Consider the following 19,947-nt stretch of genomic DNA (forward strand, 5'->3'; position numbering starts at 1 on the left):
CGTCCCTAACATGGCTGCTCAACACAGTTCATTCACACACACAATAGTTAATAGTTTAATGTTTTTAATTTCAATTCAATTCAATTCAATGTTATTTATATAGCGTCAAATCACAACAAAAGTCATCTCAGGACACTTTTCACAGCAGGTCTAGATCATACTCTTTAATTTACAGAGAGAGAGAGTCAACAATTACCCCATGAGCAAGCACTTGGTGACAGTGGTAAGGAAAAAGTCCCCTTTAACGGGAAGAAACCTCAAGCAGAACCTGGCTCACGGTAGGCAGCCATCTGCTTTGACCAGTTGAGTTGGGTTTAGATCTGTTGGAGAAATACATGCATTTATTACCCATTCACTGTATTTTATGAAAGAGATATTTGTAAAATAAAAATGAAAAGTAAAAAGTAACTATATATAAATATTTAAATATAATAAATATAAAAAGTAAATCCCCTTTAATACAGAGGTGTTGTTTTCTTGTATTCTGAGTCAATCTATAAACTGTTAATCTTAATTTGGGATGTATAGCCTTTTTACCAAACATGCAATGTTGTTCTCTGCTGATGGGGGCCCACTGAATGTATCAGATGCCCTCTATATTTTTTTGCCCCTGCCCCTCAGACAGCCTGCCACTGTCTGCCACTGGTTTAGACAGGCGGTAAATGAAAAAGCCAAGGTAAATTATTTACTCATACAGGTCAGGTAGGCTATACATACTATTTTTCTTATGTAAACTTTCTGATACACAGGAATTTAAATGCCTATTTAAACAGAGTTATTTTTTAAGGTTATTAGGCCTTAAAGAATTTAGGTCTAAATATATTTGCCAGCTGAATATCTGAGTGGTACCCAAACATCCTCTGTTGAGCCATAACCCAATAAGGCAAATATTTAAAAGGTAATTTTTACCAGTGATTTTTTAATGTTCAAACCCTTCCCCTGGGTTGTTTAAAACCCTCCCTTGCTGCTTCAAAAATGTATGTCGTTAACAGAAGCCATACAGAACATACACACAGTTAGAAGGAACTAGACAGGCTACTCGTTTTGGCAGTGCAGGGCAAAAATACATGTTATTTAAAAAATGGATGTACTAGATCCTCTCCTCCATTTCTCTCCTACCATCTCCCTATTGGGGGCTGTTGTGGTCTTGTTGGTCCTATATCTCTTTACCTACAACTTCAACTCAGTAGATAAGGGGAAGGAGCCTCCAGGACCAAAACCCCTGTTTGGCAACCTGTTGCAGCTGGATCTCAAGAGACCCCACACCACTCTTTGCAAGGTACATAGCTCCGCAATGACATGAACATGATTATTTTATAGCAGAGATTATCTTTAATTAATTAATGTAGCTTAGGTCCCTACCCCATCACAGTTCATGTGAATTAGACATTTGAAAGGCATCAAGGTAGCCACATTTTAGATTGGTATTAGGTCAGTACTCTGACTTAATCATGGAAATAATACTTCAACAAAAATATTTCTTAACTTTCACTGATATAAAATGTATTTAATTTCAGATGAAAGACTGACTACCTTAAATATATTAAAAGTGTCTGTTATACACCAAATTGATATTACATAATGTGTACTATTACAATGGAAGATAACATGTAAATTAAGTACATAGAAAGTACATGTAGAAAGCATGCTCTACTCTTAGAGGAGCTGCAACCAAACCCTTTGGACTCTGCACCACATCAGTCCAGCCCTGCCCAAACATCTGATTCTTCCTGGTCTTCCAGGTCGCTAGTTTAGCGATATTTAATGAGGCCACCCTCATTAAATATGAAGTAAGGTACAAGTAAGGTACATTTATATTCCAGTACCAGCCATTTTACCGTTGTCCCTGTCGTTTTCTTTCTCTTGGGTCTACTATTGTTTACAGCTGATTTTTTTTTTTGGTGGATACATAAAGAAAAAGTATGTTTATACAAGTTCATATTATCTTTTATCAAGTATATTTAATCATGTTGATACTATGTTTTATCAGATGATTTATCCGTTACAAAAAGCCTGGACCTCCCCCATAAAAAGCATTTTGGCTATTATAGAAAGTTATTCATTGTCATGGGTTAGGGTCATGTTTGTTTTGATTAACAGTTATAAATAATAATAAATAGACAGAAAAAATGCCTCACTGAGGGGAGATGAGGGGAGAAAACAATCTTCTTAACTGGGGTCAAGAAAAAAACATGTGATAAGGGACTGGAAGCAGATCTTAAGAAGTTGGGAAACACTGGTCTGAACTTATAGGGCCCTCAAAGTTCAGGTAAACCATAGAACATCTAAAATAATGTGTAATAGTCTGCAGCAGAACCATTTATCAGGGATTTCTAACCTACAGTACAGGTCACCTACTCTTTAAACTAAATGTAGCTGAAATCAGTGATGCTATGGCTTTAAAAAAAAAAAGCTGTTATTTTCTGAGTTGTTCATTGTGGAAGTTATGTCTACTTGCCAAGACAGGATTAATCTTTTGCCAAACAAGTCCTTGTAATTAAATTGTCAAGTTTTCTCTCCTTTTGAGACTTATCTCATACCTGTGTGTAAACAGAGACCAAAAGGGCGGGCAGATAATTAGTAACCCTATAACTGCAGGCATATTCATTGGTGAGATTAATCCATAAACACCACTGTCTCAGGCTCAGTCAGAGGACTACCATCAACAGAAGAGAAAATGTCTCCTTTGGAGGATTTTGTGTTCTTCCTCTTCTCCAGTCCTACCACTCTGTTGGGGGCTGTTGCTGTCGTGCTCGTCCTCTGTCTTGTCTCCAGTAGTTTCACCTCAAGACAAGGTCCAGGACGAGTTGAGCAGTGTGGTTGGAAGCCGCCAGATTCGGATAGATGACCGAAAAAACCTGTCGTACACTGACGCCGTCATTCATGAGACACAGAGACTTGCCAGCATTGTCCCCATGTCACTTCCTCACATAACCAGCCAGGACGTCACCTTCCAGGGTTACTTCATCAAAGAGGTCAGTTGTTCATACCTGTTTAACTACTTTCCAACATGAAATTGTCTTTGCTGGATATGCTCACCCACTTCCGAAAACTCTTAAAACAGTCCTTTGGCTCTGAGACGATCGATAGACCTGTTCTCTTCTTTTGCATACAGGGGACTATTGTGTTTCCGCTGCTTACTTCTGTCCTGTATGATGAGAGTGAATGGGAGAGCCCACACACTTTCAACCCTTCCCACTTCCTGGATAAGGAGGGTAAATTTATCAGGAGAGATGCCTTCATGGCCTTTTCTGCAGGTAAAACAACTTTGCAGAGTTTTTATTCTCAAAGAATTGCAGAGTCTTTATGCTCATACAGGAATGATCCAGCTTGACTCTTTGCTACTTTACAGGTCGCAGAGTTTGTCTTGGAGAGAGTCTGGCCAAGATGGAGCTCTTCCTCTTCTTCACCACCCTCCTCCAGTGCTTTCGTTTCAGTCCTCCACCTGCAGTGACAGAGGATGACCTGGATCTGACTCCTGCTGTGGGCTTCATCCTCAGTCCTTCACCTCATGAGCTGTGTGCTGTCAGTCGACAATGAGGCGGTTTTATCACTGCCTGTGGCAATGGCTTGATTATTGTCTTTCTCACCCTCACACAGGCAGTAACTTCATTAGTTGCATGTTCACCACCTTGTTTTACATTTGTACACAATGGTCCAAACAGCTTTTTGGAATTTGGGTGTATATGCACTTTTTCAGTATATTATAATATATATAATATATTTACCTTTTATATTGCAGCAAGACCTGCCTGTTCAGATTCACGAACATCCGAATATACAATAAAAATAGGTACATTTATATTCCAGTACCAGGCATTTTACCGTTGTCCCTGTCGTTTTCTCTCTCTTGGGCCTACTATTGTTTTCAGCTGATTTTTTTTTTTTTTTGGTGGATACATAAAGAAAAAGTATATTTCAACAAATTCATACAATGTTTTATCAAGTATATTTAATCATGTTGATACTATGTTTTATCAGATGATTTATCTGTTACAAAAAGCCTGGACCTCCCCCATAAAAAGCATTTTGTCTATTATAGAAAGTTATTCATTGTCATAGCCAGTTTCTTCAAGTGTGTGAAACAGCCCCACTCTGGATTGTAACAGTCAGGCAGGGTATATCCAGCATTTGACGCTTGTGTGGTCAAAGACGACAACTACCCAAAAGAAGAAAGGTGAATTGGTATTTGATTAGTAAGTGATTAAGTATCAAACAGTCACTATCCTATTTAAATGTTAAAGTTAACAACTTTAACATTAGCATGTCTTGAGAGTTACCTAAGGGCCGTTTTTAGCATAGGCAGGTCCCTATATGGCACCAGCAGCTGGAGGGCTGCCAAAGAGGAGGAAGAAATATTTTGCAATTAATTTCAGACGCCTAATTTACTGTTAAAAGTCTCAGTCACTTCAATGCACCTTAAACATAAACACAGTTATTGTTGACATTGCACTAAACACCTGATAGGATACTAAGAGGAGATTGCAGGCTCACTCCGTAGACTGAGACAGTCATTGGGGGTTAACCTGCTGGCTGTGTATTTGCAGTTCATTTGCTCTCACCGCTGTATAAGAATCACGTCTATGTATGTCCTGCTCCATGTAAACATTATAATATGATCAGTGGTGGACAAAGTACTTAGATGCTTACTTAAGAAACGCTGTCTTCTAAAAATACTCAATTACAAGTAAAAGTCCTGAATTGAAAATGTTAGTAAAAGTACAGAAGTATTATCAGTAAAATGTACTTAAAGTATCAGTCTCGTTATGCAGTGTTATATTATTATAGTATATTATATTGTATTTTTCTATCACTAATAAATACATGTTAGAACATTTTAATGTTGTAGTTTATTGATGTGGGGCCAAGTATAGATACTTTGGGTAGATTAATAGTAATAATATTGCATCATATTATATTCTAAGTGTACCTTTCATAAAGCAACGTTCACACAAAGTGCATAACATTTTTTATAAGCATAACATTAGAAAATAAAATAGTGACAATTTAAACAACAGTAAGAACATTAACATATATTATTTTATGTGAAATATTAATCTAAAAAATAACTAAAGCTGTCAAATAAATGTAGTGGAGTAAAATACAATATTTCCCTCTGAAATGTAGTGTAGTGGAAGTATAAAATTGTATCAAATGGAAATACTCAAGTGAAGTACAAGTACCTCAAAGTTGTGATTAAGTACAGTACTTGAGTAAATGTACTTTGTTTACTTTCCACCACTGAATATGATCCACAGCAGGATAATTCATAGCCAGGATGTGGATAATACCATTATGTGCAGTATCGTCGTAACTGTGTATGCGCACCTGCGTCCTCATCTTGAGTAAGTGAGTCAGTGGATTTAACAAAAGATAGCCAGCCCACAATAATAAACAATGTTCTACACTTTGGAATTGAAGGAAGATGATTGATGTCTCGATCCAGGTCAATCCAGGCATTTTGATTAACAGTTATAAATAATAATAAATAGACAGAAAAAATGCCTCACTGAGGCGAGATGAGGGGAGAAAACAATCTTCTTAACTGGGGTCAAGAAAAAAATCTATTGCACATAATTAGACTTTGTTGTTTGCTTTTTTCCCTGTTAAATACTGGATAATTTCATTTCTTCAGGCCCCCAGAAAACTATAGGTTGAATTCCTTGTAGCTCATAAAAACACAACCTACAATGGGGGGTTTGAAGCAGAAATGAATTCCTTTTTTTGTTATTATCAATCATCACAAGAGAATTTGATATGTTTCTGAAATTGTTGCACACCTTTGCATCTTATCTTACTAATGAATGTTCTTGTTTCTTTATATCTCCCTATACAAAATGCCTGGTTATCCTTAAGAGCCTCTTAATGTTGTTGCCAGATGTAAATAATGTGATGTGTTCATGGTACTAAAACCCACTTACTCAGTCACGCCAGAGCAGAATATTTACTCATTTAAAGACTGTGTTTGGCACATTAAGTAACGTATGCATAAAATATTGTTTAAAAGAGTGCATGATACTGTGATTTTGGTGGAACAATCCTTTTTAAAATCATCAAATCTAACCTTTGGAAGGGCCATCTTACTTGGTTTAATCAGTAACATATAAAAGCTTTGACCACAAAGTGTTTTACAATAAAAAAAGAAATATAAGATTATATGGTTTAATCAGTAACACATAAAAGCTTTGACCACAAAGTGTTTTACAATAAAAAAAGAAATATAAGATTATAGACAAATCGCCAAAGTTTTAAATTAGATTAAAAAGGCTAATGAAACAAAGCTAAAAGACAATATAAAAACGTTTTGATTTTATTTTTTGCATTTAGAAGTACTATAATGCTTTTCTTGTGTGTTATCATGTTAACCTTGTGTCTTACACGTAAATACGTACAGACATACTGTGTGAAATGATCAAAGGAGTCATAAAATAAAACAAATAAAATATATATATTCTATTACAGATAATCAGACTTTTATTTATTTATTTATTTATTTATTTATTTACATTCTTTCCATGTGAAATACTGCATTGTTTCACCTCTTCAGTCCTCAGAAAATATCTGAGAAGGATTAAGTCCTTGCCACTCATAAACATATACAACATGTGATAAGGGAATGGAAGCAGATCTTAAGAAGTTGGGAACCACTGGTCTGAACTTATAGAACATCTAAAATAATGTGTAATAGTCTGCAGCAGAACCATTTATCAGGGATTTCTAACCTACAGTACAGGTCACCTACTCTTTAAACTAAATGTAGCTGAAATCAGTGATGCTATGGCTTTAAAAAAAAAGCTGTTATTTTCTGAGTTGTTCATTGTGGAAGTTATGTCTACTTGCCAAAACTTGCCTTTTGAGACTTATCTCATACCTGTGTGTAAACAGAGACCAAAAGGGCGGGCAGATAATTAGTAACCGTATAACTGCAGGCATATTCATTGGTGAGGTTAATCCATAAACACCACTGTCTCAGGCTCAGTCAGAGGACTACCATCAATAGAAGAGAAAATGTCTAATTTGGAAGATTTAGTTTTCTTCCTCTTCTCCAGTCCTACCACTCTGTTGGGGGCTGTTGCTGTCGTGCTCGTCCTCTGTCTTGTCTCCAGTAGTTTCACCTCCCAGGAAATAGGGAATGAGCCTCCAGGACCGAGGCCTCTGCCCCTGTTTGGCAACCTGTTGCAGCTGGATCTCAAGAGACCCCACACCACTCTTTGCAAGGTACATAGCTCCACAATGACATGAATATGATTATTTTATAGCACAGATTATCTTTAATCAATTAATGTAGCCTAGGTCCCTACCCCATCACAGTTCATGTGAATTAGACATTTGAAAGGCACCAAGTTAGCCACATTTTAGATTGGTATTTGGTCAGTACTCTGACTTAATCATGGAAATAATACTTCAACAAAAATATTTCTTAACTTTCACTGATATAAAATGTATTTAATTTCAGATGAAAGACTGACTACCTTAAATATATTAAAAGTGTCTGTTATACACCAAATTGATATTACATAATGTGTACTATTACAATGGGAGATAACATGTAAATTAAGTACATATAACTTCTTAAACTAATCTTATGATAACAAAGTCTTCATCTTCCAATTTTGAGACAATAGTTTGTGATTGTATGGAAAAGAAAAGGAATATGTAATTGTAATAGTGTGTGCCATTTGAAAAGACTATGATGATGTTTTAATTTGCTTTTACTCTTTTGGTTTGAAATTTTCGGAGAATCACTGAGCAATATACTGTACATAGGTTCACTATTAGCATCAATACTGTGCTGGTTTAGTGTCATCTTATCTTCTGGAATACACAGACAATCCACACTTTGAGAGACAATCACTGGTAGAAATTACCTTTAAATATTTGGAGAGATATATAGTTTATATTCACCTAAACTGGTGAGCTGAAAAAATAATTTACTACAGTTCCATCGAATCATTTACACAAAAATTCCTCCCGGTCACACACTGTCTCATACACACACACACACACACGCACACACACTCAAGGCATAATAAGTTAAAGATTAAGGATCAGGGAATCATCTTCCTCCAGTGAACATAAAATTTGTCTGATCCTCCACAGACTTCAGATTACTAGTCAAAAATTGATCAGAATCAAAGTCAATCTTTTTCTTACTGCATATTTGGGCCCATAAAAACAAAGGGACAGAAAATTTCTGCCCCCAAATTTTCACCCATTTCTGCAATACACTAAATAAGCCCACTAACCGAGGAAAAAGGACCACTAAATGTTCTAAAGTTTCCCTTTGTGCGCAGAAAGGACACCCCTCCCCAGTGCTTGGATCCAGGTGAGCTCTGTGTCTGTTTGCGGCTATTGCTCCATGTATAATCCTCCACTGGAGGTCAGCCATCCGTTTCTCAACAGGAGGCCTATACAGGACCCTCCACCTGCCTTTAGGGGTACAGTCTGAAGCCAAAACCTCATTCCACCTTGACTCCCCGACTTCAACCAGAGAGCGAATATTCAGCACCTTCACACAGCTGTAATAAAGCTGCTTCTTCCCACAAGAGCAGAAGCCACCGAGCACTGGTGTTTTCAGGGAAAGAAGTAGTCCACTCTACTCTTGCCACTCCTCAGCAGCAGGTCTGATGCTCAGGGAAGGAAAAACGCACTCATTAGCCTCATTCCATAGGTAAGCTAGAGAACGATTTTTTGCAAATGTTCTCAGTGGCACAGACAGGGACTGCAACAACAGGAGGGCTCTGAGCCAGCTCTGGCAGAGAGAAACCACTCAGTCTACTTCTCAACCTGCACAGAAGAGGCTCAATGGCAATGCTGTAAAGCTAGCCTGAGCTGGGGCAGCCCTGTCTAATCCCTCTCTTAACTGGCACAGGATAGCTCAACCTTCCCCCCACCTTCACTATACAACAAGCATCACTATACCACAGCTTTACCCAGGACAGGGACCTCTCCCCAACACCAAAAGCCTGCGAGGTAGAAAAGAAAAAGAAAAAGAAAAGCATGATCTACATGATCAAAAGCCTTCTCTTGGTCAATGGATATAATACCAACATTGATATTAAATAATTTACAGACATCAAACACATCCCTCATTAGAAATAAAATATCAAGCATAGACCTGTCTGGAACACAGTAAGACTTCTCTGCACCAATCACCAATTCAATAAAAATTTTCAATCTGTTTGATAAAATCTTGGAGAGAACCTTATAGTCTGTGCATAAAAGAGGTACTGGTCCTCAGTTTTTTAATTTCCCTTCATAGGTATCAGAGAGAGAGAGAGAGAGAGAGAATTGCACACCTACAGGAAGCTCTTTATCTCTTTTTTAAAACATTCTTTAAAAGTGTCCTGAGGGTCCTGTCCCAAAACACTCCAAAAGTGTTGGAAAAAAATCTGATGTTAAATCGTCTATTCCTGCAGCCTTGCCTGACGCCATCCGAGACACAGCAGTGGTCAGTTCATCCAGAGTTATGTCCGAGTTTAAGGTGTCCTGATCCTCTGAACTCAGCTGAGGAAGCCCCTGCAGTACCTCTGCAGCAGAGTTCACATCACAGCTTTCTGCCCTGAACAAGTCTGTGTAGAAGTCCATTGCATGCTTCCTCATCTCAGCTGGATCTGTGGTCACATTTCCATCAGGGAGACAAAGACACACCGTTTGTTTCTTCCAAACAAATGACTTCTCTAATTAAAGAAGAAAGTGGTTGGTGCATCCATGTCCTGGGGTCTGGTGAAATGTGCTCCGACTAAAGCCCCTTTGGCTCTCTCTTGCAGGAAGGAATTAATTTCCTGTTTTTTAAGTGTTCTGCTGACCAGTTTGTGAAACAGTGATGTTTCCCAGATCTCTTATCTCTTTCTCTAACTCCCGCACAGCTCTCTTAATGTTAACTGTGAATTTGGATGTGTATTGTTGACAAAAAACCCTAATTTGAGCCTTTCCTACCTCCCACCACTGAGTAAGGGAAAGAAAATTGTCTTTCCTAGATTTTGACCCAAGTATACTGTCTAACTGAAGGGTGTTTCATCCTCCACACATCAACCAAATCAGATTTCTTTAAGAAATTAAACAAAACAGAGAATGACTGAAGGTGTGGCTCCTCTCCAGTCCTATCTGAAGTAGAATTAGTAGAACAATTCAAGTCTCCACCCAATAAAATACACTCTCTTGGATCAATGCTACTTAATTCTTCTTTTAATATTTTAAAAATCCTTTCACGCTCAGAGTCTTGGTTTGGTCCATAAACATTAATAAAACTAAAGATAAACTCCTGTATTTCATCTTTCACCATAAGGACTCTGCCCTTCACTATCTCTGTGCTGGATATAATGTTTACATTTGAAGTAGAGGAAAATAAAATAGCAACTCCTGCACTAAGATTTGTCTTGTGACTAAGGACATGCTGCCCTCCCCACCATACGCCACATTCTACTTCATTTATGCAATCACTGTGTGTTTCCTGTAGAAAATTACATCTGGTCTTTTTTGCGTGATTACTTCTGTTATTAAGGCTCTTTTCTGTGCATCTCTGCCCCCTTCATATTTAATGAGGCCACCCTTAAACCCTGCATATAAGGTGAAGAGAGACAGACCAGTAAGAAACCAGACAGAAAAAAACAGCAGAGCTGAAACACCCAGTGTTGTATGATCATGGTACCTTTATTTTGAGAATTTCATTTTCTTTACCATTTTAGCTTTAGACACTTTTAACCTTACCAGTGACTTATCAGGAGAGTAATCTTTGACATTAACTTTTATCCAGAAAGCCATTAATCTCCTCTAAAGAATACAAGTCTACATTCTGAGAGACATTGTCCACTCCAGAACCACTATCAGATTCAGATTCACACTCCATGTCAGTCACACTATTACCATGGCAACGAGCAGGCTTCATTACCTGCTTGTCTGGCTCACTGTCCAGTCTGATCTGCAGCAGCTCAGCCTCCTGTACAGCACAATACTCTACATCCTGCTCTGACCTCCCTTTGTCATACTCCCACTGCCCTGTCCTGACCACAGGCTCAGCCTCCAATCATACAGTGAACATAGTAGGAACAGAAAGAAGAAAAGTTTCAGAAAAATCACAAATTAACCTCACAGCATGCAGTGCACAGCGAGAGACAGAGAGAGAGAGAGAGAGAGAGGCTCTGCCAGTTAGGATGAGAAGAGAGGCAAATACATTGGATGGCTATTGCTGAAGAAATTTCAATATATCAATATATATGCAGTATAAAAAATGGGATTTTATTTAATGACCAGATCTTTAGCAGAGGCTCTCTTACGTTCTGATGATTTCACTACTGCTCAGACAATACAAATCAGTCATAATCTTTTTTCCCCTGAATTTGTAGTAATCACAAAATTGTCTGTTTTCTATTTTATAGCTTTCCAAGAAATATGGATCAGTGTTCACAGTATATTTTGGACCCAAGAAAGTGGTAGTCCTGGCGGGATACAAGACAGTGAAGCAGGCACTGGTCAACCATGCTGTGGAATTTGGAGACAGAGAGATTTTGCCAGTAGCCAACGACTTAAGTAGTCCACATGGTAAATAAAGCAGCAGATTATATTGACACTCACGGTATTAAACAGATGCAAATCTGATTACATGCATACAAAATCTTTCACAAGAAGAATGATCAAAGTTGATTTATCCAACATTGACTTGACCACTAGAGGGCAGAAGAAGTCAAAAACAAGCAGGCATACACATATACCACATAAACAGTAGCTCTAACAGAATACTGCCTTATAATATTGTTGGTTATCTGGTTAGCTATGAAGGATTTGTGTGTGAAGCCACATGGTCAGAAAAATTAGAGCACTTTCATCAAGGTGAAGCCATTGCCTTTAGACCCTGCTCACTGTACTTGCTCTGTTTTCTGTTTTCATTGCACTATACTCTTTAGCAGTCAGCTCCCCCTGCTGTCCATAAGGTGTCTCTTCGCCCCAGCCATTTCAAACCCTCGTTCCCAGCCTTTGGGACACGCCTCCTCATTTACATACAGCTTGAAAAACCAAATGTCAAATGCAAAGTGGTAAACGGAAAAATGAAATTTAAAATGGCTAATGCCAAATGGTAATTATTTTTTTCTATTTAATCTTTTAATTTAAGTATCTTCATTTAAGTTTTTCCATTTCCCATTTTGTGTTTCATATTTGATGTCCCCCTTTTCTAATTTCAATTGCCATTTTTAATTTCGTCTATACAATCAGTTTCAGTTTGAGCATTTCCATTTAAGCTTTTGCATTTTAAATTTCACTTTTTTCATTGTTACTTTACATTTTTAAATGATCATTTTACATTTTAAATTTGCTTTTTCAATTTCCTTTTCTTTTTAAGTTTGTGGCCTAATTATTCTTAGTAGTATAGTAAAAAAAAATAATCATTTAAATTTTCTCTTTTAATTCTCTTTTAATTTTCTATTTGAACTATTAATTTGAATTCGACCAAAAATATCCTCCAAAGTTAGCAAACAATTACCTACTTATACATCTAGTAGACAAAGATTAACATCATAGCACAGCTATGTTGGGCTACTTGACAAATTTAAGTCCAAAAATGAACTGGCTGAACTTCAGATGGGTGATAATTTGCATAAATAATTGAATATGTTACATCATGATTCAATGACTACATTAATATCAAAAATACTGATTAGTGCAGCTTTGAAATACATCACTAAAATCAACCAGAAGCCAACAAATTGCATCATGTTTTAATGACATTCCTGGAGGATGTGTCTCAAGAGAACTCTTATCGCTCTGTGCAGTACAAATACACTTTTTTTTGCTGCTACCTTGGGCTACCCATGAGATTCCAATTAAATGCTTTCTCATGTTTTCTGAAAATATTGTAGTCAGATTTCATTTGGCACAAACTGCATTTTGATATAACAGATATACTTCATTTCACTTTAGGTAAAGGAGTATTATTTTCCAATGGGGAATTTTGGCAAGAAATGAGACGTTTTGCCCTCAGCAACCTAAGAGACTTTGGGATGGGCAAAACAGCAGCAGAGAATAGAATTGTCGAGGAGATTCAGTATCTGATCCAAGTGTTTGAACAACATCAAGGTAACTCATTTTTCTGTATTGTATTGTCTTTATATGTAATTCTATATTGTTAGCTGTTTTTTGATTTCTGATTTACCATTTTTTCTTGTTTTAGGTAAACCCTTTGATACTACCCAGTCAATAAATTATGCCGTTTCCAATGTCATCTCTACAATTGTCTATGGCAGCAGATTTGAATACAACGATCCAGAGTTTACACGTATGGTAGACCGAGCCAATGAGAACATTCGACTTTCAGGCTCTCCCTCAATACAGGTACCATTTTTTCTTAAATAAACAATTAATAAGATATACAATGTTTGCTTGTCTAACACTATATTTACACTCAACATATATTTGTTGTGGAACTTTATCCTAGTATGGGGTAGGGTATGGGGAGGTTTTATAGACACTACATTATGTAAAATACCATCATCAGTTAGTTTTTAAAGCTGAATATTTAAATTTAATTCAAATCAGAAAGTAAATTATTATTGAAATGTTCAATGGACATTCTTGTCCATGAGGAGAAGTGTTGACTGTGACAACACTGACTCAGAGTCTCTGTATTTTAAGCAAAGGAATGGCATTTCTTCTTGAAACAAATTATATGAAAAAAAACCTCCATGGGACTTAAGTTGTTTGTTGATAGTTTGTCGAAAACTTATGATGACCAGTGGAAGTGTACCAGTCTAGACTGAGATGATGAAATCTTATCAAAGGTTTTTAATGTAGTATAGTACCCATAAGCCATAAAATAATACTTTTACTTTTAGTATTTCTGTCAAGACCTTAACCAAATTTCACATACAATATGACAACAGGCTTAACAAGCGAGCAGTAGTTCCCCAACCAGCCCAGACCTTCTAAAAAGACAAAGACACAAATCCTCATTAAGGGTGCCCTTCCTTCTCACTGCAGTGCGATTCCTGCTGGCTGGTTGGGTGACAGTACAGTGGGAGGAAAATCTTGGAGAATCACATGGGACATAGTAACATCAATGCCACTTCTGTCTGCAGCCCTGCTCAGGCCAACATTAGGGTTAACAGGACTGCAGAGTAAATTCAAAGAAATAGTGTTAAAATGGAACATACCGAAGGTTATGGTATTGTAACCCTAGTTCTATTAGCACAGGCAGCGCCCTCCACTGGACTCTATGGGTAATACTCTCCTCCAATCACATGCACGTATTCAGCCACTGAAATTTGTATAAATGTAGTGGGTCAATCTGGATGCACCTACCTGAATACATGGGAGCCCACAGTATATAAGGCAGTGAGACTGCTGTCTGCCATCCCACACCCTCTTCAATGGGCGGTGTAAGAGTGGTGCCCCAAGGTGGAGGGCTCCACCTGTCCTAATAGACCTAGGGTTACAATATCGTAACCTTTGTTCTATCTCACACAGGCTCCACCCTCTACTGGGGGGCAACTGGGGTGAACTGACAGGGCGCTTAGCTCACACACCTTCTCATCTGAGGTCAGAGCAAGCAGCAAAGCTGTCTTGAATGATAATGCCTTCAGAGAGGAGCACTCCAGAGGCTCATAAAGACCCTTCAGCAGAGCCTCAAGCACCATGGCAGTTCCCATTAGGGGAACATGCATCACTGGGCGTTATCTTCTGACCCCCTGCAAGAAACGTTTCACAAGCGGCATGAGACAGTCCTCTGTCCTGCAAACGCTGTAAAAAATAGAGAATAGAACCGACTGTACACGACCTGTACAGACAATCGAACCTGCATCAGCCTGTCCCTCTCAGGAGCCAAGCCTGGAGGGCTTGACCTAGAGTGGGCAACACGCCTATTGCCCCCACTTGCTGGGACAGAGACCCCAAAAACTGGGGGATAGTCACCTATCCAAAACACCTCTGTAGGCGTCAGATGTGCGGTAGTCCCAGTGGCACCACGGGATGGGCTGCTGCCATGAACCCCAGAGCCTGCATGACAGTCAGTGTTGTCACCATTGCAGCCCGCAGCAGTTTGTGAACTGCTTGCAGCAGGGCTGCCTGTCTGAGTTCCGACAGAACAGCCCGCAGTCTCCACGAGTCGAGCACAACCCCCAGATATTCAACCTGTTGTTGTGGCTGGGCTGTGTGGAACATAGCCCATTCCTTGGACCTGAAGGTTTGCTGAAGGTGTGGGTGCCAGGGAATAGCCAAATGGCAGTCTGTTGTACTCATAGGCCATGAGGGCCATGTGATATGAGCGGTCCAGTAACCGCTGGATGATTAGCATGTGGAATGTCTTGCGGATGATGCACCGGTTTAGGATGCGGAGATCCAAAATGGGTCTGAAATCTCCCATCTTCTTGGGAACCAGGAAGTACGCAGAGCAAAACCCCTTCTGTCTGTCATGAGTGGGGATGACAGACACAGCCTGTTTCTGCAACAGGTCCTGGATCTCTGCTGAGAGGAAATCTATCTCCTCCTGTGAAGATAGAATCACCTCCTTGACACCCATGAATGGAGGAGGAACATGGCAGAACTGGAGAGAATAACCCAGTGTCAGTGTCCTGTCCATTAATACGCATTTGTGTTGTCACACCTTGTAAAATTGCATCAGGGGGCGAGCGACCAGCTGCGTAGTGGCAGTCAGGAAGCTGTGATACCCCACCCAACCCTCTCCACCGCCAACCTCTCCATAAATGGGAGTTTGGCCCATGGGAGGCCAGAATGGAAAGGGCCGAGCCAGCGGAGAGGTCCATGAACGCACCACCACAGCTGCCCTATGAAGGTTGCAGCAACAGTCTTTGTGTGATGGTGTTCATTCCTTCTTGTCTCTTGTGTGGAGATTGATGAGGAAGAACACGACACGCGTACACTCCCTTCACTCTGGGTTAAGTGCACGTCAGGTGTATTTCTCCCTGACGGAGAGATAATGCAACCTGACGCCTCACTCTTAACCAGAGAGACACGTTGTGCCATTCTGAGGCAAAATGGTAACGGCAGTCACAACAGGAGGTAAGCACGTTATTCAGGGCCATTACACCGAGTGAGGTGTTCTTTCTGACAGCATCACACCAAACATAGCATACACAAATTGGCACAGCGCCGTGATGTCTGTGGACATCACTGCCTACACAGGCATGAGCCCTCTGCTTTCTTCATGGGAGGGGCGCAGGGCAACATCTATGTGTATGTGTGTATTGTGCAACACTGGGCAGTCATGACACGCTGTGTGTAACGGAATGAACCAAATTCACCATGATGTCATGAACTGGAGAAGTGGGGAGGGTGAAGGAACCTGCAATGTTAGAAATGTATTTTGTTTTAATCAAACAGTCCAAGCAGGCAACATTTCAATATCAACATCAACATTAAGGTTGTGAACAGCAACCAGGAAGGGGCAGAGAACCTCACCATCACATCCCGGGGGGGCTGGAGAACACAGCCCGCGCCATTGAGACACTCCCCCCACAGACTGTCATTTCTGTGCTCTCACCCTCCTCACAGTGGGGCATCTCATTGAAAAGCTGTAAGTGACCTCACCTCTGCTGCCATCTAATCTCAGGCAACTCTCTGCAGTCTGCGCAGGACGGTAGGTGCTGAACACCTCTCTCTCGTAGTCTCGTCCAAGGCACTCAAAGCAGAATTCATGGGGGTCTGTGCCGGCGATAAGGCTGGGACACAATGGGCAGAAACAAGCTTGGCAGACTGCGGTCTTGTTGCCTTATTTACTGTGGGTGCCACACATATTCAGGTAGGTGTGTCCTGACTGGCCAGCTACATATATGCAAATGTCAGTGGGCAAATATGCGTATGTGATTCCAGTGGAGGGTGGAGCCTGTGTGAGATAGAACTGCTTCTCCCCTTTCTGTCTCCAGTTGGGCTGGTCAAGAGAAGTTCCACTGACCCCACTTCAGTTTTTGAAGTCAATTACTCATGCCACTTAGAATATTTTTCAAAGTAACAAGCATGAGCATGGACTTGCCAGTAAAAGTATTTACCAGTTTTTCTACTTAGCAACTGACAAGATCAGCATCTTTGTCCAATGTAGCGGAGTAGTTACAGCAGGTTCAAAAAATGCCCATACTAATTTGAATAATCAGCAAATTGCAAAACATTGGAACAAGTCTATTTTGCACTTGCATATTTGGTATTTTCTTGCCTCCAAAAGAACCTACAGTACTTGAAGGGTGGAGTGGCATGCATAGCTTAGGTTGTATTTATTAGTTCACTGCACAGAGGGTTTTTTTTTAAATGTAGATAACAACATTGCTGTTTACTCTGGTGCCAAACTCAACTCAACAATTTTGTTTTCTGAGGTGCATGAGAATTACAGACTCATGAGACCGTAGGCATGAATATACAATACACCTTTATTACTGTTACATGTCATTTCATATGTTGTGATGTACAGTGTTGTTTGCTCAGTCACAAACTTTTACAGTAAACAAGTTGGATGTGTGTTATTTTTCATTTATTTACAACAGCTGTACAACATTTTCCCCTGGATGGGCAAATGGACAAGGAATAGGATGCGTATCAGGAAGAATGTTGCTGACAACAGAGAACAAATAAGGCAGTTGGTCAGACATTTACAAGAAACTTTGAATACTCAAGTGTGCAGAGGATTTGTGGACTCCTTTCTGGCCCACAGAGAGAAGCTAGAGGTATTAAAATCTAGTGTATTATCATAATATAAGGTTTACAGGTATCATTTTTCATTTTAGGATTTTTCTTATTACTTATTTGATGCTTAACATGAGTTAATAAAACATCATCAAATATCATTAAATATAAACACAATTTTAACAGTTTTTACCTGTTCATAAGGACGCAGAGAATAAAGACTCCTGCTACAACACACAGAACCTTCTGTCAACTGTTTCCAACATCTTTGCGGCTGGTACTGATACTACAGGAACTACACTGAGATGGGCTTTGTTGCTCATGGTCAAATATCCTGATATACAAGGTAAATGATATGCTTGTATTAGATCTGTTGTACTCAGGTACAATCCTTAACTGAGGTGTTTTACATAAAGTTGAATACTTTTGTGCTTCAAGCTTTTGTGAAGTGTTAACAGCATGTAGACCTCCACTTAATTAGGTTTTTCTTTCTTTGCCTTACCTCTTTCGTACTTTCCTCTCTAGCAGGAATCCTAGCCACAAGTCGTGTCAGCATGTACAACAACTCTAGTGTCACCCTCAGCCTAAAATTGCACTTTCATGTACTTCAGATATACATGAGAAAACCTCTACTCAAAAACTTTATTCAAACCATCAATCAGAACAAGAGAACAGGGAAAACAGGAGCGTATATATAAATGCGGTTGGCTGATAGCAAAACCAGGGGCAGATGAGTAATTGGAAGGAGATGTGGGTGATCAAGGGAGTGGAAGACACATGGGGGCAGGAACTGAAATGACAAGACAAGGGAGTAATACAAAATAAAACAGGAAAGACAACAGGCAATGATTAACGAGATGCTACAACTATGTCTTTTATTTTCTATTTTCAAGACCAGGTCCAGGGGGAGCTGAGCAGGGTGGTTGGAAACCGTCAGATCAGAGTAGAAGACAGGAAGAACCTGCCCTACACCAATGCTGTCATCCATGAAACACAGAGAATGGCTAGTATCCTTCCTATGTCTCTTCCTCACACCACCAGCAAAGATGTCAATTTCCAGGGCTATTTTATTAGAAAGGTAAACATCAGATGGATTAAAACAATTCTTCAAGTTCATGCAAAATTATGAAAAAAAATGTAAAAATACTCTTGATTTCAGACAGCTGTTTAAAGATAGTGGTTTGTACTGCTTTTTAAAACATCGTTAGTATCTTTCTCAAGGGGACCACTGTGTACCCTCTTTTGGCATCTGTTCTTTGGGATGAGAGTGAATGGGAGAGCCCACACACCTTTAATCCTGCCCATTTCTTGGACAAGGATGGGAAGTTTGTCAAGAGAGATGCCTTCATGCCTTTCTCTGCAGGTAAGCAAGGTCAGCTATTACTTCCTGTCAAAGCCAATGTACTGTATGTTTTTCAGATGATCCAAAGCTTTTTCTTGTTCTCTTACAGGTCGCAGGGTGTGTCTTGGAGAGAGTCTGGCTAGGATGGAGCTGTTCCTCTTCTTTACCTCCCTCCTGCAGCGCTTTCGTTTCACTCCTCCACCTGGAGTGAAAGAGGATGACCTGGATCTGACACCAGTTGTGGGCTTCACCCTCAACCCTTCACCCCATAAACTGTGTGCTGTCGTATGCATATGAGGAAGAGGATTTGCATTAGACCTGCTTTTGCCAGATTTCCATTACTACTGATTCTATTTGAAAAAACAGAAAAAGCAGTAAGCAGGAATGTCTAATATGATCTGCTTCTACAAGACCTTTTGTACATTAGTGGCAGGGAGAAATGAATAAACTCTAGATGTTTTTTCTATTATGAGGGGGGTGCAATTGGTCTCACATAATCAATTATACTGTAAAATTAAAGCACTTCAAAATAAGCATTATTGACATAAATCAATCCAGTATCACACTTAAAATCTGAAAAGGAGCAAAATAAAATTGTAAAGTTGCAAAAGAAAATCATGAGGTATTATGTCTGGCTAAGTTGATGATGTATCATAACTTATATTTTAAAAATATATATTTTGAAATGATTTCCAAGAAATTTTACTATATAGTTTGAATCTTGTTTTTGTATCACTTGTACCACAATATGAAGTTGCTAAATCAATAGATAATGGTGGATAAATAAATAGTTCAACTCAGAAAACACTTGCAAATACACAAAACCAAAGAAATTATTTTGCACAAAGAGCATTTTGTTTATCTCATTTAGTTTAGCTTGGTTGGTGTAGATTTGGTCATCCTATTTGAAACTATTTGGATAACTGCCTCTGCTGTTTCCTGCAGCTCTTGCATTGCACTCAGGATTAACGATATGAACTGTAACT

At 39.2% G+C, this 19,947-nt stretch overlaps 1 protein-coding gene across 1 annotated transcript; it reads left to right on the forward strand.

The window, feature by feature from the left end:
- Window positions 1-1,081: 1,081 nt before the first annotated feature.
- On the forward strand, window positions 1,082-19,568 carry LOC121883445 (cytochrome P450 2K1-like). The gene is made up of 10 exons (XM_042391723.1): window positions 1,082-1,128; window positions 7,059-7,218; window positions 11,379-11,541; window positions 12,922-13,071; window positions 13,166-13,326; window positions 17,481-17,660; window positions 17,824-17,965; window positions 18,513-18,697; window positions 18,841-18,982; window positions 19,071-19,568. The coding sequence occupies exons 1-10, from the start codon at window positions 1,082-1,084 to the stop codon at window positions 19,256-19,258; spliced, it is 1,518 nt and encodes a 505-aa protein (XP_042247657.1). The 3' UTR covers window positions 19,259-19,568.
- Window positions 19,569-19,947: the final 379 nt, after the last annotated feature.

This window comes from Thunnus maccoyii, chromosome 18 (genome assembly GCF_910596095.1).
Source record: "Thunnus maccoyii chromosome 18, fThuMac1.1, whole genome shotgun sequence".
Classification (NCBI taxonomy): Eukaryota; Metazoa; Chordata; class Actinopteri; order Scombriformes; family Scombridae; genus Thunnus; species Thunnus maccoyii.

What these genes read in the sequence shown, in the direction of transcription:
- LOC121883445 (XM_042391723.1), top strand. Translation starts at nt 1,082, where the DNA reads ATGGATGTACTAGATCCTCTCCTCCATTTCTCTCCTACCATCTCCCT. An exon ending in AGTGTTTGAACAACATCAAG is followed by an intron (nt 13,072 to 13,165) that starts GTAACTCATTTT and finishes TTCTTGTTTTAG; the next exon opens with GTAAACCCTTTGATACTACC. An exon ending in CAAATATCCTGATATACAAG is followed by an intron (nt 17,966 to 18,512) that starts GTAAATGATATG and finishes TCTATTTTCAAG; the next exon opens with ACCAGGTCCAGGGGGAGCTG.